This window comes from Perognathus longimembris, chromosome 1 (assembly GCF_023159225.1).
Source record: "Perognathus longimembris pacificus isolate PPM17 chromosome 1, ASM2315922v1, whole genome shotgun sequence".
In the NCBI taxonomy this organism is placed as follows: Eukaryota; Metazoa; Chordata; class Mammalia; order Rodentia; family Heteromyidae; genus Perognathus; species Perognathus longimembris.
Window position 1 is genome coordinate 57,647,060 of NC_063161.1, and position 26,400 is coordinate 57,673,459.

The window sequence follows — 26,400 nt, forward strand, 5'->3', positions numbered from 1 at the left end:
AGTAACTGATAATAATTCACGTGTCAATAAGAAAAAATTCAAGGCAAGTGTCAGTGGTTCACGCCTGTTATCCTAGCTACTCAGGAGGCTGAGATGCCTACGGATCGCAGCTCAAAGACAGCCCAAGAAGCAAAGTCTATAAGACTCTTATCTCCAATTAACTGACATTAAAAAAAAGCCACTAGTGGAGGTGCTGGGGTTAGAGTGGTGGAAAGCCAGCCTTGAGCAAATAAACAAAGGAGCAGCACCTAGGCCCTGAGTTCAAGCCCCAGTACTGCAAAAAGAAACAAGCAGCCGTGGATATGATATACCATTTGGAAGAGGCACTCTGATCCAGGGAATGGATAAGGACATCTACACGGGTCTCAGGCCAATTAGCAGCTGTGCTGGAAGTCATGCTTTACACCCTGCTAAGTTTTGAGAGGTGAGAGGAGAGTAGCAGTGATGTAGTTTCTTCCAGACCTAAGCTGTGACTAAGCACCACCTCTCTTCCAACATCTCTACCTCTACTGCCAGGGCCCCAGAGGCCCCAGAACTATTTGTTCACTATGACAGAGCCTCCCTGTCAGCCTGCATTCCCATCCAGCAGAGAATAAGCAGCCCCAACCAAATAGCAGAGCCATCTCTGGATTTTTCTGTTTTTACTTTGTGCTAGTACTGAGTCTGGAACTTGGGACCTGGGTGCTGTCTCTGAGCTTGTTTTACTGAAAGCTGGCACTCTACTTCTTGAATCACAGCTCCACTTCTGGCTTTTTGGTGGTTAATTGGAGTTAAGAGTTACCTGCCAGCACTGGCTTTGAACTGTGATCTTTAGACCTCAAGTTTGAAGGTACTGGGAAGGTGGCTTAGTGGCAAAGTGCTTGCCTAGCATGCATGAAGTCCTGGGTTCAATTCCTCAGTACCACATAAACAGAAAAATCCAAGTGGTAGAGAGCTAGCCTTGAGTTCAGAGAGGCTCAGGGACAGTGCCTAGGCCCTCAATTCAAGTCTCAAGACCCACTAAAAAAAAAAAAAGTGAACAGATCAAATCTGAGTAACTAGCATTAATAGGTGTGAGCCACTAGAGCCCAGTCACCTCTGACTTTTGCAGGAGGGACAAAGTACACTTTTATTGTTAAACCATTGTCATCTGGAGACTTGTTTGACATTCTTTTTAGAATTGTCCCCAAATAGTACATGGCAGAAAGAGAAGCTGAATAGCAGATTCCAAAGCCTGGAGCTCACTCAATGACACCACAAAAATATTCAACTCTGGGCTGGGGATATAGCCTAGTGGCAAGAGTGCCTGCCTCGGATACACGAGGCCCTAGGTTCGATTCCCCAGCACCACATATACAGAAAACGGCCAGAAGCGGCGCTGTGGCTCAAGTGGCAGAGTGCTAGCCTTGAGCGGGAAGAAGCCAGGGACAGTGATCAGGCCCTGAGTCCAAGGCCCAGGACTGGCCAAAAAAAAAAAAAAAAAAAAAAAAAAAATATTCAACTCTAAGCTTAATCCCTTCCAAATTTAAACATGCAGATAAAATAATACTGATTGCTTTCATCTTATAAAAAGGATTCAGCACTAGGCTTGAAAGAATAGGCAGAGATCAACGGAGTAAGGGGTGACACTGATCAAGATGCACTGTACTGATAAACTGGTATGTTGAAACTTCTTTGTACACTCTTTAAAGATTAATATTAACAATAGAGATTGATACAATTTTCAGAAGTAAATACAGAGGGGAAAATTGTACCATTGCACATATTTGGGAAAAAATAAGAGAATGATTTCTGGAGTGGGAAAAAGGAATGCTGGCATGTAACACACACTCTTTTTTTGTCCTGCTTGGATTTAAAGCAGTTTGGGTGTAGGAGTTCCAGGCATTTGATAGACCTCTGGCCTGCTGTTTTGCCATCTCCAGATAAAGATGGCTGTTTCCTCCAAGAATTTTAACAAAGGAAAGAGAGAAGAGAAGCACTATGAGTGGAAATGGATGAAAACAAAAAAGGTGTCAGAAAATTCGAGAGGTTGAGAGCACAGGTTCTGGGTTCAAGACAGGCACTCCTGCAATCCTAGCTATTCAGGAGCTGAGATCTGAGGATCATAGTTTGAAGCCAGCCCCAGGCAGGAAAGTCTGTGAGAGTCTTATTTCCAATTAACCACCAAAAAACTGGAAGTGGAGCTGTGGCTCAAGTGGTCATAGGCAACCCTGAGTGAAAAAAAAAAGCCAAGCAGGAGTTTGAGGTCCTGAGTTCAAGCCCTAGTACTAGCACTGAAAAACAAAGCAACACCAACAATGCACAGGAAATAGGGCTAGATTTTGCATCCATATGCTTGGGCAATCAGATAGTCTTTAAGTCAGTTGTCATTTGTCAATAATGTAGTAAGAGAACACAGAAGATACTATGATGAGAATTAAATGAGCAAATACATGCCAGTAACACCTGAATGAGAACACAGGGCATGCTAGTAGGCACCTGTCAATCATCATTAGCTTCCTTCTCTACTTCCTTGCAAATAGCCAGGTACACTTTGATGTGACTCTAATGAGACCCTGCTTCAGCTATGAAAACAAGGAAGGTGAAGAGCCCAAGGAAGTTTTAGGTGCAAAGTTTCTTTTCTGAAACTGCAGTTAGCATGCCTTGAGGGTTTGAACAGGAGTAGAAAAAATGTAATCAACACGTTTTGGTATGTGATATTCTAACATCACCTTCATGTTTGTTACCACTTACATAATAACAACGGTTTATCTTCTCATCTTGCAGTATTAGAAAAAAATTAAAATAGAAAAAAAGGCTCTTACCTTTTGTTTTTCATTTGTACCCTTTTTATGTTTCTCCCTTCTCCCTTCTTCTTCATACACCAAGACAAAGTCAATTCTTCGCTGTCCATCATTAAAAAAGAGAGAGTCTGCTTTTCCATTAAATTCTTCCTGTAAGGAATAAGAAAAAACACCTCTGAGATAAGGCCTTTGGAAACTTGACAATTTACAAGTTTGTTTTTTTCCTCTTTTGGGAAATCAGTACTGGAGCTTGAGCTCAGGACCTGAACACTGCTATTTAGCTTTGTACACAAGACCGATACTATACTACTCCTTGAGCTACAACTACATTTCCAGCTTTTTGGTGGTTAATTGCAGGTAAGAGACTCACAAGCTTTCCTGCCTGGGCTGGCTTCAAACCTTAATTCTCAGATCTCAGCCTCCTGAGTAGATAAGAGTCTAGGCATGAACCAGCAGCACATGGCATTCTAGTTTCAAGAACCACAAGGATGTGAGCATAGTGAAAGTGAGACAGGTTCCTAATTAGACGCTTGCTGAAGCAGCTGTGGCCACCGTGGTCTTTTCAAGTACAGTGTGTTCCTTCAATCTTAGTCTTATTTTGATAGTGTCTGGGGATGTACCAGCATTGTGCACAGAACATGTTTGTCGATCATTCTGGGGTTATTTCTGCCTCAAACAGCCAAAGGGTGTCACATTTGGAAATGAGCACAGTGACATGAAGTTTATCTAGTAAAAAAATAGAAACCAGTTGCATTTGATGAGAATCTCAGCCTTCCTGTGTATTATTTTGTTTTAAATCATTTTTAGTTACTTCCCTCCAGACCTTATCACTTCAGAGAAAGAACCATTGTATCATCATAAACAAATACCAAAAAGAGAAAAGAAGTTCACACATATCCAAAAGCCACACTGCTCAATGGTGATTGTTCTTAAGTCCCCAGTATCCCTCACCAATAGCAAACAAATTGAAAAAGTGTGTTTAAAAGTAGCAACAATCACTGGGCATTGGTGGCTCATGCCTGTAATTCTAGCTACTCAGGAGGCTGAGACCTGAGGATCTTGGTTCAAAGCCAGCCAGGGCAGCAAAGTCTGTGACACCACTAGAAAACAGAAGTGGTGCCATGACAAGTGGTAGAGCACTAGCCTTGAGCTGAAGAGCTCAGGGGCAGTGCTCAGGCCCAGTGTTCAAAGCCCCATGACCAACAAAAAAAGAGAAAAAATAATGGATTGGGAAAACTGAGTTGAAAGCCTTTTGTCCAACTAAAGATAATAAAATTTAAAAAACAAAAAATAGTAAGAAAACGATGGAGGAATGCAGTCTAATTCTTTGATGAAATAATTTGCACATTCTGTTCATTAAATGTGATTAATTCTCTTCTGTATTCAGTGTCGATTAACACAGAAATCACCCAATTTCACCACCACTCCACTACTTCCTCCTTTTCCTCACACTTTTAGCTGGTATGGATTGCTTGCAAAACTGATCACACTGATACTTATTTCTTTCCTGTCTCATCATCACAGGGTGTGGGGAGGCTTGTCACCCATTGAGCAGGGTTGTGCAACCTGCCCAGAGACCCTAGTCTCAAGTACAAACAGTGTCTCTCTCTCTGCCTTAGCCTGTTCACGGCACCAAGAACCTGGAGAAACAGACACATCAAGGTCTGAAGCTGAGGCCATTTTTCAATTCTCTTATTTTCTACTTCCGTTATTTAAAAGTAACACTTCTCTTAAGATTACTTAATATGCTGAGGATCAATGGCTTATACCTGTAATCCTAACTATTCAGGAGGATGAGATGTGAGAATCAGGGTTCGAAGCCAGCTCAGGCAAAAAAGTCCATAAGACTCTGATCTCCAATAAACCAACAAAAAGCTAGAAGTGGAGTTGTGGCAGAGCACAAGCCTTGAGCAAAGCAGTACCTATAGAGGCATGCTAAGTCCTACCTTTTCCTTTCAGCAACAGAGGTCTTTAGATACGTTCTTCTTTTTCATTTTTGGTGCCCTTACTGGGAAATGAGCTTGGGGCTTGGGAGCTGTCCCTTAGCTTTCTTTGCTCTAGAGGCTGTTGGCTGGCACTCTAGTTCTGAAGCCAGAGTTCTTACTTCTGGCTTTTGGCTAATTAATTGGAGACAACAGTCTCATGAACATCTCTGCCTGGGCTGGCTACCCTGATCTTCAGATCTTGACCTTCTGAGCAGCTAGGATTAGAGCCACTAAAGCCTCAATTTTCTCCCCTCACTCCCCCCTCCCTTTTTTTTTTTTGGCTTGCCTGGGGCTTAAACTCAGGGCCTGGGTGCTGTCATTGAGCCTCTTTGTGCTCAAGGCTAGTGCTAGTGCTCTACCACTTGAGCGACCATGCCATTTGTGCTTTTCCTGAGTAGTTTATTGGGGATAAGCGTCTCACGGACTTTCATGTCTCGATGGCTTCAAACTGTGATCCTCAATCTCAGCCTCCTGAGTAGCTAGATTACAGGTGTGAGCCACCAATGCCTGGCTTCTCCTTTTAAACCAATTATTTACTGTTGATGACACCTAGGGCCGCTGCTAGAAAACTAAGTACAGCTGAGAGAATGGAATAACGTCTCAGGACAGCAAAGGGTAGGGCAGGACAGTCAGGAAGGCTTGGTAGTCACCCCAGGTGTCTGAAAAATATACAAAAGAAAAACCCTTGTTTTCTCAGCCTTGGGTGGAGTCCAGCAAGAGCACACTGAAATGAAGTTGTGAAGCACTGAGACTGGAGTAAGAGCATGCGCACAGAGTCCCATGCGCTGCACTTAGGAATGTAGAGAAGCCTGGGCTGGCGGCTAAGCTTCCAGTATGCCAGCATGCCTGTGTGTGCACCAAGACCAGGGACCCTTTGTTTACAAGAAAGCCCATGAGCCATGAATCCTGGGAAACAAGAAGCGATATCTGGGTACAGTCCTAGGAGGATGCAGTGGTAGGGGTGAGGGTGCCGGCTTTCTACTGCTGTGAAATCCAGCTTTCCCTTTCCTTGCAGAAGCCATCTTACCAGGCAGGCGGGAAGAAGGGGGAAGCTCTCCACTGAGCTGGAAAGTATATGCAAAAACCACCATCACCACCACAACAAAAAGTGCTGGGCTAAAGAAAAATAGCTCACCGAAGAACAAAAATACATTGTCAGGCACTAATGGCTCACACCTGTAATCCTAGCTAATTAGGAGGCTGACAGCTGAGGATCACGGTTCAAAGCCAACCTGGGCAGGAAAGTCCCTGAGATTCTTAGCTCCAGTTAAGCACCCAAAATCCGGAAGTGGAGCTGTCCTTGGGAGACAGAGCTAAGGGACAGTACCCAGGTCCTGAGTTCAAGTGCCAGTACGTGTACACACACACACGTATACACACAATGGAATACAAGACTAAAAATCCAAGTCATTAAGGCCAAGCAGAATAAACCCTGAATCAACTTAGATTAAAAACATCTAGGGGAAACAAGTTTAGAAGCAAACCCCGCTATGTAAATATTTAGATCACATAAAATATGGAGTTGGATTTTTGTTTGCATGCCATGCAATGACATATATTCCTGTTTTGCCTAATTACAGCACAGTTCCGGTAGACATAAGATATAAATAATAATAAAATCACTTTTTCCTTTATACAACCCTGCAAATATACTGCAGAAATAGAAGAGAATCGATTGCATTTCATTCTATTTTGGTCAAATTGCCATGAAAAATGCCAACAATGGAAGCCCCTAAACATGCCAAGAACTGCAGGTGTGGAGGGCTAACGGAGGGAGGAAAGATGAACATGGAGAGGGGTTTGGGAGCATCACACAGGCACACAGCTCCATCATACACACACAGTGCCTGGTGTCTGTGTAGAAGCAGGGCCGTGCCCGGTCCAGGAGGACGTGTGTCCTAAGATAAGGGCTTTCAGAGTGTTTCAGCCCAGTGCCTCAGGACGCTCTGATACTCCATGAGCTGACTGATGATCCCAGTATAGTCAGCAGGGACCCAGAGGGCCCCCTCAGCACCTAGCACCGTCTCCTTCCTGGCTCTGTTAATGCCACTGTGCACCTCTGAAAGCCGGTCTTCAGTTCTCCGCTAACCCTCCACATGGAGGAGCTCAGGTTTATGTTCTCACTCTTGTCTCCCCCCTACCATCTCTTCTCTCTCTTCTTCTCCTTTTCTCTTCCGTCTGTTTCCTCTCCTCTCTTTTATTTTAGGGCCAGTACTGGGGCTTGAACTTGGGGCCTCCTACTCTCACTTGGCTTTTTTTGCTCAAGGAAGCTCTACCACTTGAGCCACACCTCCACTTCTAGCTTGGAGTGAGAGTGGTTAATCGGAGATAACTGTCTCACCATCTTTCCTTCCCAGGCTGACTTTGAACCTTGATCCTAGAGGAGCTAGGATTATAGGTATGAGGCTTCAATAAATTTACTTTTTTCCCCTTAGGACACAAATACCTTTTTTTTTTCTGACAAAATTTATATTTAGTCAGGCACCGGTGGTTCACGCCTATAATTCTACCTATTCAGGAGGCTGAGATCTAAGGACTGAGGCTCAAAGCCAATCCAGGCAGGAAAGTCTGTGAGACTCTTATTTCTAATTAACTACTAAAAAACTGGAAGTGGATCTGTGGCTCAAAGTGCTAGCCTTGAGTAAAAAATGCTCAGGGACAGGGACCAGGCCCTGAGTTCAAGCCCAACCACTGGCCAAAACAAACAAACAAAAAAAGACATGTTCAGCACAAAAATATAAAGAAAAAAATCCTTTATGACTTTTCAGAGTTGAGCTGATATTTTGGAGTACAGCCTCAAATACCCTTATACACACAAACATTAGCCAAAATGGTACCATACCATATGAACTGTTTTATAAACATCTATCACAGACATTTTGAGCTTTACATAATCTGCATCATCATGTTTAATAGCTGCAACATAATTTAGCTAAACAGTTCCTCCACTGAGAAACTCAGAAGCGGCTTCCAATTTTCCACTTTTATAAACACCACTGCAATGATTGTCCTTGTACATATGTATGTGTGCACATGTTCAACCGCTATTTCATTAGGCCAAATTCTGGAAGCAGATTTTAAATGCTTTGGCTTTTCAAAAGCTCCTGATGTATAGGTTGCTAAATAATGATTATAGGAAATGCAAAATCAACACATTCACCAGCAGGGTAAGGCTGCCTCGACCACTTTCACAAGATTAGTATTTGCTAATCTCTCCAGAATCACAGCTAGGATTCATATTGTATTGGTTGGCATTTTTTTTTGGGGGGGGGGGTACAGTATTGGGCTTTGTACTTAGAGCCTCTTGCCTGCTAGGCTGGCACTCTACCACCTGAGCTGTGCCTCCAATCCTTTTTTGCATCTGTTATCTTTCAAATAAGAGTTCAGCCTGTCCCAGGACAGTTGGGTTTACAGGCATGCACACAGAATTTTATATTTATTGAGAAGGGGTCTCAGGAATGTTTTTGCCTGGGCTTGTCTCGCTCAAAATGATCCACCTAACCTCAGCCTCCCAAGTGGCTGGGATTACAGGTGTGAGGACGCTGAGGAGACCTCACTTGGGTAATTTGTACCTTTTTAACTAGGGAGTGCAAACATCAGTGCCAAAGGAATCACTGCTTTGCGGGTAGTTCTAACGGAGAGCCTTGACCTAGCCAAATGTTACTATTTTTTACTCACTTTGCAGCAGATTGGGGCTTTTCTGAGGAGATCCTATGGGCTTCCCAGGATGGGCGGGTGGGCAGAGGGCAACACAGAACAGACCTACAGGATTCCATGTGGTTCAGTTTGAGACCCTTGCAGCTAAAGGAAAACTGTGACGTTAAGGGCATCAATGCCTTTTTAATGATAAATACTCAATATATGGAACAAAGGGTTAGGAGAGAGTCTTGTTCATTCCTAAACTGTGCATGCAACAACCTAAATGCAGAAATGGGTTGCGTTGTCTTTACTGTCAATTGTGGTACTCACATAGAATAGGAAGAATGTGTTGCTGGCTAAGACACCATTAGAAGGGGCATTAGAGGAGTGGAAAGTAGTACAAGAAGAATTCATTTTGACCAAGTAAGTCCCTAAAAGAAATGTGAGAGGGGCTTCAGGGGCCTGCCAGATAGCTCTGAGTTCAGCAGTACTGACACATTTTCTTTCTTTTTTTTTTTTTTTTTCCTTTCTCAAATTTTTATTATCAAACTGACGTACAGAGTGGTTACAGTATCATACGTTGGGCATTGGCACATTTTCTTTCTGTGGACATTTAACTGGAGTGTTCTAAGCTTAGGTCATCACCCCACTGACTGTCCTTTTACAGATCACATGCTACCTGTATGCTACCACATGCTAGTTATGTATTTCAACTCATACATTTCCCTTGACTTAGAATCTACTGCTTATTTGGTTTAATTTGCAAGTTGCAAGTTAAATCTGACGTACTTACCCTTAAAAAAAAATGCAATGCTATTTTACATTGGCAAGTGACTACAAGTAGCTCCCAAATAGCTGAATTAGTTATTTTCAGGAATTTCTCACATGTGGCATATGGGGTTGCTTATAAATACCCAACCGAATCACGAAAATGTCCTCTCATTGCTGCTAGTCACACAATGAACAGTTATATGCCAATGGCTCCTAATCTGCTAGATGGGTTTGTCTGTGTCTCTACATTTAAAAAAAACCTGGAATTCTATTATTAAAACACCACGTTTCGCACAGAGATACACACAGAATGACGGTGAACAAAAGACAATGCCTCCAGCAAAACTGTTTTTAACTATTTCCCTCTCGTCTATGCAAGGAAGTGATTTTCATATGATCTTAATATTCTTAAAGTTTCAAACTAGGACGCAGGAAATATGAAGACAGAATTTTGAAATGACCTTGAAGATAAAAAAAACAAAACTAGGGGGTTTGGAAACAGCTCAGTTAGTAGAGTGTCAAAACGTCAAATCAACAATTTGAATCCTAGTCTCAAACCAAAAAAATAAAAATAAACACCAAAACAAAAATATAAAAAACAAAAATCAACTAGGGCTGTGGGTATAGAGGTCAGAGATACAGCATGAATATTCATGTCTAGCATGAATATAGTACAAGGCTACATCAAAAAGTATCACTCACAGAAACACACACACATACTGAATTTGATCCAAAGCATCATGTATGAATACACAGCATGCACGCCCATACACACTCCCATGCACTAAGTAGGGCAGATAAAACGTTTCTTGTCACCGGAAGATGCTGAGTTCAGAGCCTTCCTGTCAGGACCTCTCTTAGTGAGCTGAGCTATTCCACAAACCCACAGTGAAGTTGTAATTAGGGTTTTCATTAGCATGACTTCCTTTCTTTATATTGCTCGCCTGTTTTCCCTGTCTTTCCAGCCTTGAAGATCTCAGTGCAGCACTCCTTTAAGGTGAGCTGCAGAGATGAAAGGGAATGGAGAAGAAAAGCCAAACAATGAAAAGGAAAAGGTGAAAATGCCCATCTCGTTAGTGTGGTTGTGCTTCTACTTTCCTTTCTTAAAAGAAACTGCCATTGTTTGCAAGACCTCAGGCATGGTGATACTGGCAAAACATATGTAGGAGAAATTAAGCTCTAAGATATTTCCAGAGGCCAGGTGCCAGTGGCTCATGCCTATCATCCTAGCTACTCAGGAGGATGAGATCTGAGGATCACAATTCAAAGCCACGAAGGGCAAGACAGTCTGTGAGACTGGTATCTCCAATTAACCACCAAAATGCCAGAAATGCCAAAAGTGGAGCTGTGGCTCAAGTGATAGAATGCTAGTGTTGACCAAAAAAGCTAAGGGCAGTGCCCGGGCCCTGAGTTCAAGTCCCAATACACACACATCCATACACAATCCACACGCATATTCCCAAGGAACCGTTAGGGAAGACAAATAGAGAAGGTAAGGCTTGTGGTCCGGGAAGATACTTATGCCAGGGCAACAGGCTGAACTCTGGAGGAGTTCCCCAACGAGGAAGTAGAGTTGTAGCTCAGCGGGTAGACTGCCAATCTTGAGATCATGAGTTCAAGCCCCAGTATCAGCTCAAAAATGAGGAAGACCAAGAAGGACGAGAGCCCAATCTAATTTTGTTATCAGTTGAACCAAATAATACTTCTACAACCAGGTAAGATTCATCTTCATGACTTAGTGCACTTGGACAATATCCTATCTACAGCTTGATTTTTAAGAACCTTGTCTCCAGGAACAATCCTTTTGCTTCACTTCAGAACCATGTGATTTGCCCCTCCCCTCTACCTTGCTCCTCTTCACAAAACATATTTCAACTGCCTGTAACACGGAATTGTACTTCTTAGAAAACCCAACGGTGTTCTGTCTAGGCCCAGGTTATGTCCTTGGGATGTTATGCTTTTGATTAAAGAGCTCATCTTAGAGCTGGGTGGTTCCTATCTGAAATGGGCAGAAAGAAGAGTTTTGTGACTGTGTGTTTCAGACTGTGAACTAAAGAACACAACTGTAGCTGAGCGTGTAACCAAGGCACTAAGTCTTAAGCTCTTTATGAGGTATTCCTGTGTATTTCCATAAGTTACAATCTGTCACTTGGCTAGTGACACAAGTCTGATGATTGTCTAAAGGTTTCTGATTTCTTCATCTGTCATACGTTTCCATTTCTAGCCTTGGAGTTTCTCTGAATTATTTTTTAGCTTTCAGCTGTTCAGTTGACTGTGTGTATGGTGGGGTGTCAGTCCTGAGGCTTGAACTCAGGCCTTGGGCATTGTCCCTGAATGTTTTGTTCAAAGTTGCTATTCCATCCATTTGAGCCACAACTCTACTTTCACCTTTTTTGGTAGTTTATTGTAGATAAGAGTCTAATGGATTCTCCTGCTTGAGCTAAACCACGCTCAAACCACGATCCTCAGATCTTAGGCATGAGCCACCAGTGCCTAGGTAACAAAGATATTATTGCCAGGATTGACTGATGCAGACTGTAATCCTTTTTACTCAGAAGGCAGAGGTAGGATAATCTTCAGTGTGCTGTCAAGCCTAGGCAGTTAGACACTCTATCACAAAACCAAAATATAAATGGCTGAGCGAATAGCTCAAGCAGTGGAGCAAGTGTGAAGCAATGGGTGTTTGTTATGGGGTAAAAATGTTTCTCCATCACACAACCCACACAGCTCACTGAAAACAATGGTGCAAAGATGTCTTAGACTAACTAAAGAATTACATAAATAAAACCTTATTAATACATCATATAATTATGTAGAATTATAATATAAATAATTCCTCCTCAAATCATTACAAATTTTCAATAACTTAAGTACTCTGAAGAAATGAATTTTCAATTAACTTTACACCAGTTTTCAAATGGTGACTTTTTGTGTGTGACACTTTCTCAAATACAGTATATAATATTTTGAGGTGTCTTAAAAATATCAACTGTAGCTTAAGCTATTGCCACTATTTAGGAGATAAAAATAAAGGGATCCTAGAGTAAGAAGACCTGGGCCCCGACTTTGGGAGTCCAGCCTCCTGGACAGCTAGCTGTGTAGACTTCATCCCTTAAGTAAGGAGATTTCTAAAAAGAGTAAAGTCACTGCAAGAAAGCCCTGGTTACTTTGAAGACTGAGTGAGACCACGCGTGTAAGGCAACAGCATGGATCCTGGACCCTGGGCCCTGAAAGCTCAATAAACACGAGGGACTGGGGTTCCTTGTTTTAACACGGGACAGTTCTTCATCGATTTCCAGCTGTGCTGGATGCTGTCGCATATTTTGCAATCATCCACCAGGTACTTCTTGGCTCTTGCTTTTCTTAAGTTTTACCTTAGTACTCTTGTCTTCATACATAGTTTCAGTGCATTGCAAAAATTATATGCCCTCTTAGAATTTTTCCCTCTCCTCCTCCTTACATATTTCATATTTAGAATCATGTTCTATGTACAAGCATATAAATTTATATATATATAGGTTTATCTATATGCATGTACATCTCCAAGAATGTGTAGGTCTTTTAGGTCAGCTCTGCACATATGAAACAAAACATGTGATTTTTCAGTTTGGTTTATCTTAAGATGATGTTCTCCAATTCCATGTATTTTCCTGCAAATGACTTTTTTTGGGGGGGGGGAGGGGAGGTTGGTCAAGTGGCTTAAACTCAGGGCCTGAGCACTCTCCCTGAGCTCTTTTGTTCAAGGCTAGCACTCTACCACTTTGAGCCACAGCACCACTCTGGTTTTCTGGTGGTTAATTGTAGATAAGAGTCTCACAGACTTTCCTGCCTCAGCTGACTTTGAACCATGATCCTCAGATCTCAGCCTCCTGAATAGCTAGAATTACAGTAGTGAGCCACCAGCACCTGGCTCAGTGTATTTTTCTTTAATGACAGCTACCATAATCTTGATCCATTCATTCACTGTTGGGTATCTCAATTGATTCCACCATTTGATAAATTACAATCACACAGATTATGTATCTTCTTCAGAATACATATCTCTTCCTTGGCCCAAGAGTGGTCTGGTGGAGTCACAGGAAGAATCTACTTTTAGACTCTTTTGAGGAATCTCTATACTGATTTCCACAGTGATTACATTAGTTGACATTCCCATCAGAGTCATCATTTGCTGTTTGTTTTGGTTGATGGCTGACTTTCTGACTGGACTCAGAATAATGGAGTCTTAGATCAGTTTGATTTATTTTTCTTTACAGTTAAGGATGTTGCACATTCCTTTATGTATCTATTAGCCATTTTCTTCCCTTCTTTTGAGAATTCTCTGTTCAATTCATTGGTCCATTTGTTAGTTTGTTTTTTTTGTTCTCCAGTTGTTGTGGGTTTTTGTGGTTGTTTTGCTCTTTGTATGTTCTGGATATTAATCCTTGAACAGCTGGCAAAGATTTTCTCCCATTCTGTGGCTTGTCTCTCCGTTCTGGTAATTATTTCTTTTGCTGTACAGATCTCCTGAATGTGATGCAGTACCATTTGTCAATTCTTGTGCTAGTTTTCTCAGCAACTGGAATCCTCTTCAGAAAATAATTACCTGTGTCTAACTTCCAGAATTTATGTTTTCCTGTAGTAGATTTAAAGTTTCAAGTTTTACTTGGTTCACTGATCCTTTTGGAGTTGATTTTTGTACAGGGTGAGAGATGTTCAGTCTCCTTAGAAGTGAATACCCTGTTTTCCCAGCACCATTTGCTGAAGAGGCTGCATGGTTGTTGTTTTTTCCAGTGTATGTTTTGGGCTCCTTTGTCAAAAATTCGACGGCTGTAGCTGTGTGATTTTATTCCTGGTTCTTCTATTTTGTTCCACTGGTCTTTGGGTCTGTGTTTGCACCTTGTTGTGTTTTTTTTTTCTCCTGTACCTCCCATTGTTAGGTTCACTTCCCTCAGTTATTAATCTACCTGTCTAGAGGGACATTTTACTACCATATTACTTGATGCTTCTAATCAGCTTTGAACACCAGATTAACTAACAAATTGATTTGTTGAATTTCTCTGAAATTAAGCTTTGGTGCTTCGGTTTCAGAGGCTATTTTATTTTAGCTCTCTTTAGGTTCTGATTAAAGTGTGATAAAAGTAGAAGGCCCATCCCATAAAATGAAATAGGTAATTAATAGTTACTTACTTAAGATGACTTAGGACTTCCGGTATTAAGGGGAATTAAGAACATGTAAATTAAGATAGAGAAATCACAGTCTATAGGAGAAAACATACTAACCATTGAGAAATATGTAATTGTTAGGATAGTAACATGAAAATTGGTCCAAAGCTTTCTGGAGCTGTGCTCCAAATGGTAAAGCACTGACTGGTGACCCAGAGTTCAAGCCCAGCACACACACACACACGCACACACACGCACACACACCCTGATACCTTTGGGGAAGATAAGTCTAAGGTGGAGCCTTTTAAAGAAACTTGATTTTTGTCCATTTCTCTACAATGTCCTTGGTAAGAAATTGGAGTTGTGTTGGACCTTTTCCTTTAATTCGTGTATCACTTCTACTTCTGAAGCAATTAGTCTACATTTCTCATTTCATCAAATGCATCACTTGTTCTCTGCTCTTGACCTTGTTACCTAGACTGTGACTCATACTTCACAAATCCCTGTGCCTCCAGCTCCCAGTTCTCTATGACCTGATGCATCACTGCCATTGGAAAGCTGCTAAACCAGCACATCCAAGTGATAGACGGCCCATGATTCCCTGTTTCTAGGACACCAGTATGACCAACCATTCTCAGTGATGTTCATTAAGCCTCTCATCCTTTGATCATGTCATTTCTTTTCTACTTGCCACCACTCCACACATGAGCTCTCCCCCCTGAGCTCGCCATCCAGGTCTAGCTCACCCTCTACTCTCAAAGTCTCCCTCAAAACTTGAGGTTTGTGCTTCCTAACCCCATACTACCATCTAAGCTAGTGACATGTGCTCTGTGCACCTGCGGGCCCTCCCAGTGTGTTTGGAAAGGTCAAAACAATTTTTGTTACATCAAGATGTTGTCTTTTTCACGTTATCTTCCACAATAATGCACAAAACTAATGGAGGGTGGACAGAACTCAGAGCAGAACTTACTGTACTGTTCCAGTAATCACATCACTGCCCAGACTCAGTGATAACAGCACAAGTTAACAACCTTAAGAACTTTATGTAGCTGTTTCTCTAATCAGCATATATTAATGAGGTGATTGCATTGTGGCAATTCTACACATACACTTTGAGTGGGCTCAAAGTTTTTTAAAAAATATATATACATATATACATACATATAGGATAGTTTATATGTATACACTATCAAGATTATATTGTACATAAATATTGTAAAGTCCACCCCTGGGAGGGCTCCATGCAGATGCCCCCCACCTGTTTAAGTCTGCGCCCAGTACCTGAGTTACCTAGGTAACTGGCACACCTGGATGCACACCTCCTCTGAGGTCACATCCAATCCACCTTCCCCTATATAATCTGGCCATATCTCTCACCTTTCCCTATATAATCTGGCTCAACACGGTCCCTGCTCTCTTTCCTCTTCTCTCTTACTCTCTTCTCTCTTTTTCCCTTCTTCCTTCCCCTCTGTCTCCCCACACCTCCATCTCATGTGGGTTGGAAGTTTGCTTTCCCCCAATAAACCCCTTTTGGCTTGAACCATGTGGCGGGTTTCCTTTCTGGTGAACCTTACAAATATACTATATATTTACATATATTATACATATGTATATAATATCCTGTGCCTCTCCTTTCTCTTGCCTTGTCTAGACAATACTTGGTGGGTCTAATTATGCTGCTTTCATATATACATTTACACATAATATACTCTTATCCTCTTTACTTCATACAATCTTTTCTTTTCCCCATCCCCAATCTTGCCGAAAAGTAATGGAGATGAAGACAGAGGGACAGGGAACAGATAGGACAGGGGACAGACAGAGCTGCAATTGACACTAAGAATTAGGAGGTCTTAGACAGGCGCTGGTGACTCATGCCTATAATCCTAGTTACTCAGGAGACTGAGCTCTGAGAATTGTGGTTCAAAACCAGCCCAAACAGGAAAGACCATGAGACTCTTACCTCCAATTAACCACCTGAAATCAGAAGTGGTGCTGTGGCTCAAGTGTTAAGAGCACTAGCCTTGAGTTGAAGAGCTCAGGGACACTGCCCAGGCCCAGAGTTCAAGCCCCAAGGCCAACAACAACAACAACAAAAATTAGGAGGTCATGGTGACTAATCAAAAGGGAATGACAGAAGCAGGGTATGAAGGCATCTCAGACTTCTGGCTTGAGCAGCCAAGAGGATGACAGTTGCATTATGTGGAAAACAAAGAAAAAATGAGAATGAGACAGAATTGGGGCTGGGAATATGGCCTAGTGGTAAAGTGCTCACCTTGAATGAAGCCCTGGGTTTGATTCCTCAGCACCCCATATATAGAAAAAAAACCAGAAGTGGCACCATGGCTCAAGTGGCAGAGTGCTAGCCTTGAGCAGAAAGAAGCCAGGGACAGTGCTCAGGCCCTGAGTTCAAGCCCCAGGACTGACAAAGAAAAAAAAAAAGACACAGAATCAACTGTTCTCAGAGTCTGGGGCAGAAAGATTCAAAGTCACACCAGCATAAACCTAGGAAGGGTGAACAGAGACTATGGCTGAAGCATGACAAAGGACAAGGAGGGCAGAGCCGCAAAAAATCTCACCAATAGGATGGGCCTAGGTGGAAGAGGGAAACAGAAAGGTCAAACCGTAATGTTATCTTAGAGTTACTTCTCCCTCCCCTCTCATCTCCCCCCGCCCCGCCCCCAATCTCTCCCTTCTCCTTGCCTTGTTCATGGCCACCCTAACATTGGTCATACTACTGCAATGTGGTAACCACACTGCTTGCTTTCTGGTCTCCTTCCAATTTATCCTAGGTGCTTCCAACCTGATGGGTCTCTCTCTAGCTCCAACAGAATGGCCATTAACCACTGTACCTGGTCAGTTTAGATGTGATAACATGACATTTAAAATTCAGTTCCTCAGGGCAGTCAAAGCCAGTAATTATATCCAATGTACATTATATAATACATGAAGTATGTGATTTGGGCTCTGATGGCTCAGGTCTGTAATCCTAGCTACTCAGGAGACTAAGATCTGAGGATCCCAGTTTAAGGCCAGTTCAGGAATGAAAGTCGATAAGACTTATCTCCAATGAACCATCAAAAAGCCAGTGGTAGAGATATGGCTCAAGTGGCAGAGTACTAACTTTAAGCAGGAAAGTTCAGGGACAGGACCCAGGCCCTGAGTTCAAGAGCCAGGACCAGCACAAGAAAACACAAAAACAAAAGAAATGCATGTGTCATTGGTTATCTGATAGGGAAATTCTGGGGGTGCCCTATGTGTACCCCCCATCCAAAAATAAAGAACATAGAGCCTGTAGGGACCAAGTTACAAGAAGAGATAGAAAAAGCCAAGAGTGTGCAGGGCCTAAGTTCAAGATCAAAGTCTGGCACATGCAAGTACATGCACACACACACACACACACACACACACACACACACAATGGGCGAGAATGATGGAGGGTTGACATTGCTCAAGATCTCAAGATGCATTGTGCTCATAATATGACTTGTTGAAGCCCCCTTTGTGCCACAACCTAAAATAATAAGAAAAATACAATATAGAATCATAATTCAGTTCCTCAGTCTTATTATCCTGTTTCAAGTGCCTGTACAGCCCCCATGGGCAGTGACTGTCCCTGACAGCACAGGAGCAGGCCCGCGGTCACCAGGGCAGGTTCCATGGCATGACAATGAAAGACTCATAGTCACGTCCCTTCAGCTCAACAGTCAAGATTCTTTAGTCTAGCATTTCTACCTCCAGCCATAGCTTTCGAACTTCCTCTCCTCCTATCCCACTGGGACAGCTTGATACTCAATCTTCAAATTTATTTATTTGCTCATTCATGGAAAGCCACTTGGCTTCCGGCCTGTGATATATCCACTGAGACAGGCTTGTGTATGAACCTGTCTACACTGCAGCATCCATTTGTGCCAACATTGACTCTAGGTGCTGACAGAAAGGTCATTTGGTAGGTATGTTTGATATTGCTAACAGCTCGTGTCTTAGGACTTCTCTGGTCTGGGTGGCCCTCATCCCATCAGCTGAAAGGTCTGGCAAAGCCCTGGAGTGTGATACAGACTTTATAAGCTGCAGCACCTGCTAAAACATCTCGTTCAAGGCTGACTTGCATTATTACCTCCTGCCAAAACAAAAGCCTGGGGATTTTCTAAGACCATTGTTTTGTTTCATATCAGAACTGTTGTTTGAACTCAGAGCCTGGCAACGTCCCTTGGTTTTTTGCTAAGACTGGTCCTTTTATCATTTGGTCCATATCTCTGGTTAACTGGAGATGAGAATCTCATGGATTTTTCTGCCCAGGATGCCTTCGAACTGCAATCCTCAGATCTCATCCCCCTGAGTAGCTAAGATTACAGGCATAAGCCACCAGCAGCTGGCTAAGACAATGATTCTCACGTGTAGATGTAGTTTATAGTCACTCTTACAAACTCCACACAAAAATAAGTTTTAACCAAGAGTATGATTAACGCAGCAGAATGGAGCTGGTACCTTTAAATTTTAAGAGCACTCTCAGTAAATACTGAAATACAAGCAGTTAATGTTTTCTATGCCTCTACTAACCACGCTGATTAATAAGTACTAAATGATGGATGAAATTTTGACTAAAACTCCGATGAAGCTGATACTTGGTTTAATCCAAACATTGCATAATGTAAATCTCTTATCCCTAATTCATTGGAAATTCTATTAACAAGAGTTAGTACAAGTGCTAATAGATTTATTGATTGATGGTGCTGGTGATATTTTGTAACACTGCTGGATAATATTAATTCTCAATTCATTTGATTGGTACTTTGGTTTCTTTAACTCTGCTTTCTCATAGACACAGGCACAAAGGCTTTTGCTGGTGTTTCTTTAAACACACACAAACACACACACACACACACGAACCAATTTCTAATTGCAATGAACTGAGTTCATGTGAAAGGGAACAAGAAGGGTCTGGTTGGGTTGAGCAATAGGGGGGCTGTTGCTATTTCAGTGTTGGCAAGTCTCTGCCTGCAATCTGCTTAAGACACTATGGGCTTCCAGAAATGTTAGCCAAGACTCTTCAATGCATGATTATTTTATGACTATGCTTTTAAGACAGCCACAAGGTTTCTCCATCACATGCAGTCCCTGAATGACATGACAGCCACTCTGGAAATGTACCGTTGGGTTTCTACTTTTTATATATGAAGACATAGAGGTCCTGAAAGGAAAAGCAACCTGCCCACGGGGGCTCTGGAGCAGAGCCACACAGGAACACAGAGGCGCTAACTCCTCACTTCAGCTCCTGCTCAGCATCCTAAGGAGGCTTTCAGAACAACTACAAAAGAAAAGCTAAAAATAAGTAAAAAACATTTTTTTCTTAAAGTCTCAAAAGTACCTTTCTGCACTTGACTCTTCAAACTTCCTATTTCACAAGATCCCATGTTTACTTTAAGCAAAAGAAACTTTAAAACAAGATTAGCTAGGCCTAGGTGGCTCACACCTGTCATCCTAACTACTCAGAAAGCTAAGATAGGAGGATCGCGGTTCAAAGCCAGCCTGGGAAGGAAAGTCTGTGAGACTCCTATCTCCAATGAACCACCAAAAAGCCAAAAGTGGAGCTGTGGCTCAAGAGTTAGAAAACTACCCTTGAGAAGAAAAAAGAAAACTAACGGAGGTCCTGAGATCAAGCCCTAGTACCAGAACACATACACATACACGTGCACGCACACTCATGTGTATGCATGCATGCGTGTGTATACACATCCTCACACACACACAAGCCCAATACCGGAAGACATAAACCCATCTGTGAGCATTGCTAAACGGTTCTTCACATTTTTCATGAGCTGCTTTTGTTTTAGGGGATTTGGGATGAAGCAATCAAATTTTGCTCTAGCAGCCACAAGAATGGTCCTTATTAGCATTGTAAAGATTCGTCTTATTGGCTGGCCCATTATAATTAATGAAGATGCTCCCTGGTAGTTATGACAGCCTGTCAGGTCGCATTAACCTACATTTTTCAAAAGGTGACTTGGGAGAAGGAGCTGAAAAAGCATTTTCCTTTCAAAGGCATCATTGGGTTTTCCAGGTAAAAGCATATTTATAGTTTCTTGCCAGAGACAGACATAAAGCATGCATAAGGATTAAAGAGATTCTTTTATTATTATTTGATGATATAAGCCAAACTACAGTTTATGAGGGGACTTTGGAAATTAAATGACTTCAAGTCATTGTTCCAGAGCCTTTTTGCCTTCTAAATTAATTAAAAATTCAAACTATGGGGTGGAGAGGAATGCCACAGTAGAAACCCTTTCCATCTCCCCTTTTCAATTTTCCAGGAACCCTGTGAATTCATATTGTGTGTGCATTTCTACAAAATCCTATGCTTTCTCTTTAAATTTTTATGATGGCTTTTCGCATGCCTGCTGTTTTTTAGGTCATGGTAGAGTGAAGTTATTTGCCAACAGAATCTCAACTTGAACACAATTCTTTTCGCTTCTGTGGGCTTTCCCGGCCATTATTGTAATAAGCTTCCGGATGACTTAGAATCAGCCCAGTTCCATGGTAAACACAGATATCACAACTTTGCCCACCCTTCCCAGAGCTTCCTGCTTTCCTCTCCCATGTGTTTGTCAAATTAATTTTGACATTCCCCAGATAACGGATCGCTCTCCTGAATTTCAAACACGATCCTCAGTAAGGCGGGAATTCACAAGACATTTTACCAGCATGAATTTCTGAAAGTCAGGGAAGAAAACCAGGTCAACTAAACACAGTTATATGGAGGGGAAGATCTTAAATCAATTACGATGTGCTGCTGCTGTTAGTAAGTTGAATGAGAGAGAAACATAAAAGGGAATTAAGTTAGATGCATCAATGAGCCACATATAACTTACAGGGATGGCATATGCATAGAAAGAAAAACTTTCAGGTTTTCCTATCATTTCCAACTTCCCATCAATTATCAACTCCTGCTTAATTAAAAAAAACACATGCACTCTATTTCCCTGATATGTCCTGGCTCTTGTCTCCACTATTTTCTAATTTGATTGTTTTTTATTCCATCTGGTATATCTGAACTCATGCAGGACATCAGGATTTTGTGTGTGTGTGCTGGTGCTGGGGCTTGAACTCAGGGTCTGAATGCTGTCTCTTTTTCACTCTACCACTTGAGCCATACCTCCACTTCTGGCTTTTTGGTAGTTAACTGGAGACAAAAGTTCCACCGACTTTCCTGACCAGCTGGCTTTGAACCACCATTCTCAGATCTCAGCTTGCTGAGTAGGTAGGATTTCAGGTGAACCTGAACCGGGGCTTCACCAGGAGTGAACCAGAGGTGCCTGGCTAATGTTAGGTATTTTAATCATGAGAACATAGGCTTTCCTACCAGAATGCAACCTGTCTTCTCCACTTACCTTCTATTCTGGTTCTTAACACTGTATCTGCATCTCCAACTATCAGATAGTACTGCTGGATAATTAGCTCCAGTCTTATCTGTGCTTGGCCTGAGTGTGGGGCTCTTCCATCCTCAGTAACACTGGTCCCTCTCTCTTCACATGCCCTTCTGCTAAAGAAACACTCAAGCCAGACATCGGGGGGCTCACACCTGTAATCCCAGCTACACAGGAGGCTGAGATCTGAGTGAGGGCTGTGTTCAAAGTCAAGACAGACAACTCTGAAAAGACTCTTTCCTCTAGCTATCTAACAAAAAGCTGCAAGTGGAACCCTGGCCCAAGTCAGAGTGACAGCTCTGAGCTCAAGGTCCTGAATTAAATCACTAGTACTGGTGTTCACACACACACACACACACACACACACACCCCTAGAATAGGAGGTGACTTCACTAACACTTAGCAGAAATGACCTGGGGTTGTTTTTGTTCTACAGACATACAGTTGTTGGGGTCCATCTTTCTCGCCTTGATGGAAGGGGCTTGATGCACCTCCCCCAGCCCTGGGGAATGCGGCCCTTCTACCCCCTCTGGATTGGAATCCAGAGGAACCGGTTGGGCAAACAGCCCCCAACCTTCTAGCCAGCTCGGCAAGCTCGAGTGACCTTAGCCCTTGGGGGTCAGGTGATACCTTTCAGCCTATCAACATCCTGGCCAAACCCCTCCCTCGAAATCATCTCCCCTTGTCCTTCTCTCAATAAAGTCAGTTCGCTCTAAGAAGCTGGCCCCGTTACATGTGTTCGTTGCAGGCGATCTCACATCTACAGCAGATCACGTGCTCGTCAGGTCGGAGCGACCCCCACGTCTCACTCTAACTTACCTGCAGGCCAAGGGTTAGGGGAGAGGACGAAGGAGGGTGGAAAGAAAGAAGGAAGAGTCCGAGCCGGGAGGGGCAAAAAAACCCCAACATACAGTAATGTGGTTAGACCTAGATATTAACGTCTTGACATTGCTACTACCTGTTCAACTCATACCAGGCGTAATTAGTCAAACACCTATCACCTATCCATCCCTGTAATCAGTCATTAGCTTCTGTTCTTGTGCTCCTCATTTAACCAGCTGAGTTAAGGGTGGTAGTTTACTTTAGTACCTATTGATTTTGTCTCCTCCAAAAATTGATTTCTATCCATTATCCCACAGTTCCTGAGATCAATTACCCATTACATAGGCATATCCTCTAGGACCACATCTCTTCATTTTCTATTTAAAGGCACTTTTTTCTACACACCTTGCTAAAATCAAGATACAAAAGAAGCCTGTGCCTTTCTCCTATTCTGCCTATCCAATATTCCTCCATTAAAAGAGAGAAAGGGAAACAAAGAAGGAAGGAGAATTGAGAGAAGGGGAGGGGGAGAGAGGGAAGAAGGGAGAAAGGAAATGAAGGAGGGAGGGAGAAAAGAGGGAAGAGATAAAGGAGGAAAAGAGAAAAGCAAAGACAGAGAAAGAAAGCCATGCATTGATGGTTTACCCCTGTAACCCTAGTTACTCAGGAAGGAGAGAATGGGAGGATAGTGGGTCAAGGCCAGCCCAGGCAAAAAGTCTGCAAGTTCCGATGTTAACCACTGACTGGAAACACAGAGCAGGCATGTGCCTGGATGCATCATCCCAGCTATGCAGAAGGTATTAACAGGGTTTGTGATCTAGGTTAGCCCAGGCAAAAATATAAGACCATACCTCAAAAATAAGCAGAGCAGGGCTGGGGATATGGCCTAGTGGCAAGAGTGCTTGCCTCCTATACATGAGGCCCTGGGTTCAATTCCCCAGCACCACATATACAGAAAACGGCCAGAAGTGGCACTGTGACTCAAGTGGCAGAGTGCTAGCCTTGAGCAAAAAGAAACCAGGGACAGTGCTCAGGCCCTGAGTCCAAGCCCCAGGACTGGCCAAAAAAAAAAAAGCAGAGCAGCTGGGCACCAGCGGCTCACACCTGCAATCCTAGCTACTCAGGAGGCTGAGATCTGAGGATCTCAGTTCAAAGCCAGCCCAGGCAGGAAAGTCCAAGAGACGCTTATCTCCAATTAACCACCAGAAAACCAGAAGTGGCGCTGTGACTCAAGTGGTAGAGTGCTAGTGTTGAACTGAAGAGCTCAGTGACAGCACCCAGATTTCAAGCCCCATGACCAACAACAAAAAAAGCAGAGCAAAAAGGTGTGGCGGCATAGCTCAAGTAATAGGGTGCCTGCCTAACAAGCTCGACTCCCTGAGTTCAAATACCACCACTACCAAAAATAAAAGTAATGTGGTTTGACTTCTTTTGTGGTTCCTAGTAACCTTTCTAATAATCTAATACTCAAAAAAACATCTGCTTACCAGTTCTATTCTGTAGCATTCTTAGAGATGAAGTTGCCAGCTTCAATATAATCTAATCTACACCTAACACCCACCTTACCCCAGCTGCTCTGTAGACTGGGCCATTTGTCACTCTAGTCTTCTCGCTGAAGACTGTCCCCAGCCCCTTATCATCACCTCAAAATTACTAACTTTACCAAACTAATCTACAAACTTTTTCAATATTCACAATTTTCCTGAAGCTAGGTGACGATATAAACCCCTTTGGAACAATCACATTCCTTTCTAAAACTTTTCTGTTTTAAAGACAGTTTTTCTATGTACTCTTGCCTTGAACTCATGACCTTCCCATCTCTGGTTCCAAAGTCCTGGGATGACAGGTATGTACTTCCATACCTAGCTCCTTTCTAAGCACATGTGTGAGCAGTGGCGCATGTTCCTGTGGCTACTGGCCAGAGCATCAGTCATCCTAAACATTTTCCTTCTTAAGCACAACAGACAAAGGTAAGTGGGAATCTACGCTGTGGGGAGATTACTGCATCACTATGGAGCCTAGCACCCAGCAGCAGTTACTCTCCTCACACTAAGCACTTTCCCACCTGCCTCAGCCCACCACAGGCTCTCGTTCCACTCTCAATATTCCGCAATTAACGATGGAAAAGCGAAAGGCTGCAATGTTCCAGAGATTATTATTAGTTCCCGGTGGCAGTTCGCTGGCCCTCTGAGTTACACTGGCTCTGGAGGGTCTCAGTCCCACAGGGTGTAAAGCCTGATCACCTTTCATGACTGTTTCTTGGGAAATGACAAGGCACTCTGCATTCCAAAGAAATGGCAGAGAAAGAAATGTCCAAATGACCCCCCTGCCTACCATTCAGAAATGCCTGCCGCTTTTCCTGATTCTTGCAACCCTCGCCAATCACAGGGTCTCTGAAGTCAGCCACCCTGAATGAGGTATCAAAGTCATTGCACCTCCATCCCCTTCTTAAAAAGGCACAGAAAGTGTTCCACATTGAAATGTCATGTGAGTTTCAACCACAGCAAACAAGCATTAACTTTGACCTCAATTTCCTCTTCCCAGAGCCCTCTGCCAAATTTATATTTGTTTTCTTTGGGGAACCACTGGGGGGGGGGGTCTTTTCTCTTTTAAGTTGAGTCAAAGCCATCTTATAAACCTGTGTACACAAAGGAAAAGGAGTCTACATCCAAGTGAGCACTCGACTGAGTGCCCTCGGGGAGGGCTGGCCTTGCTCCCTCACTTTCCAACTCCGATGCTCCTGGGAATCTTAGCCAGACTATGGGATTACTGAGTGTCTGGATACTAAGCTGTCAGGCTGACCACAAAATAAATAGAAATATTTGTTTCAATAGTCTCAGCCCCAATTCAGTCACATCAGAAGTCACCAAAACAAAGAAAAGGGGAAGGGAACACAAAAAAGATGTGTGTGCATGTGTGTGCACATACGCATGCATGTATGCCACCACTGGGGCTTGAACTCAGGGCCTGGGCACTGTCCCTCAGCTTTGTTTTTCCTCAAGGCTAGCAATGTACCACTTGAACCACAGTGCCATTTCTGGCTTTTTGGTGGTTAATTGGAAATAAAGAGTCTCATAGCTCAGAGAGACAAATGACATATTTTCTCTCATATGTGGAAGCTAGACCTTACATACATGAGGACATGATAAATGATACAGGACTCTAGGCACCCACAGGTAGTGAAACCAAAGGAGGATACTCTTAGGAGAGGAGCACAAAGGCCTGATGCCTATGTGCCTCTGATCATATAAAATAGTACTTATTGAAACGAACTCCAGCAAATAGAAAAAAAGAGGTTTATTTCTTTGTTGCTGTTTTTTGTTTGTTTGTTTGTTTTTGGTCTTGTTTGTTCATTTGTCTTCAGGAGGGTAAGGGGAGCAAAGAAATCAAGGAACAAAGGATGAGCAAATGCAGCAACGGTACACACTGGCCACTATGCTGAAAATGAACTATGCAACTGTGGGTGGGGAAGGGAGGGAAAAACTGGGAGGGAAGAAGTGACACTGTTCAAAAAGAAATGTACTCTCATTACCTGACTTACGTAACTGTAACCCCTCTGTACATTGCCTTCACAATAACAAAACAAAAACATAAAAAATAATAGTCTCATGCTGTTTCCTGCCCAGGTTTCAAACCTCCATCCTCAGATCTCAGCCTCCCGAGTAGCTAGGATTACAGGAAAGAGGCCCTGGAGCCCAGCTTTAAAATAGATTCTTGAACCCCACTTTGAAACAAAACTGGGACAACATCTACAAACTAAACGTCTCTAGGCTATGTGTCACCAGCCGCTCTTCCCACACAGCTTTCATGCCATCAGGAAAGGACAGAAGATCAACTTCTCTCCACATGCCA

The 26,400-nt window shown here is 42.8% G+C and overlaps 1 protein-coding gene and 1 long non-coding RNA gene across 3 annotated transcripts in view; both read right to left on the reverse strand.

The window, feature by feature from the left end:
• The window catches only part of Ano6 (anoctamin 6), a 158,474-nt gene that overhangs the window by 60,760 nt on the left and 71,314 nt on the right, over positions 1-26,400 (reverse strand). For both annotated transcript variants that reach the window (XM_048365969.1, XM_048365975.1), the window contains one exon: positions 2,784-2,912. In XM_048365969.1, the coding sequence (XP_048221926.1) occupies positions 2,784-2,912 (129 nt within the window). The remainder of the gene's footprint in view (positions 1-2,783; positions 2,913-26,400) is intronic.
• LOC125365750 lies at positions 1,158-1,542 on the reverse strand. The gene is made up of 2 exons (XR_007213740.1): positions 1,482-1,542; positions 1,158-1,251 (listed from the first exon to the last, which is right to left on the reverse strand). It is a non-coding gene; the product is annotated as an uncharacterized LOC125365750 (long non-coding RNA).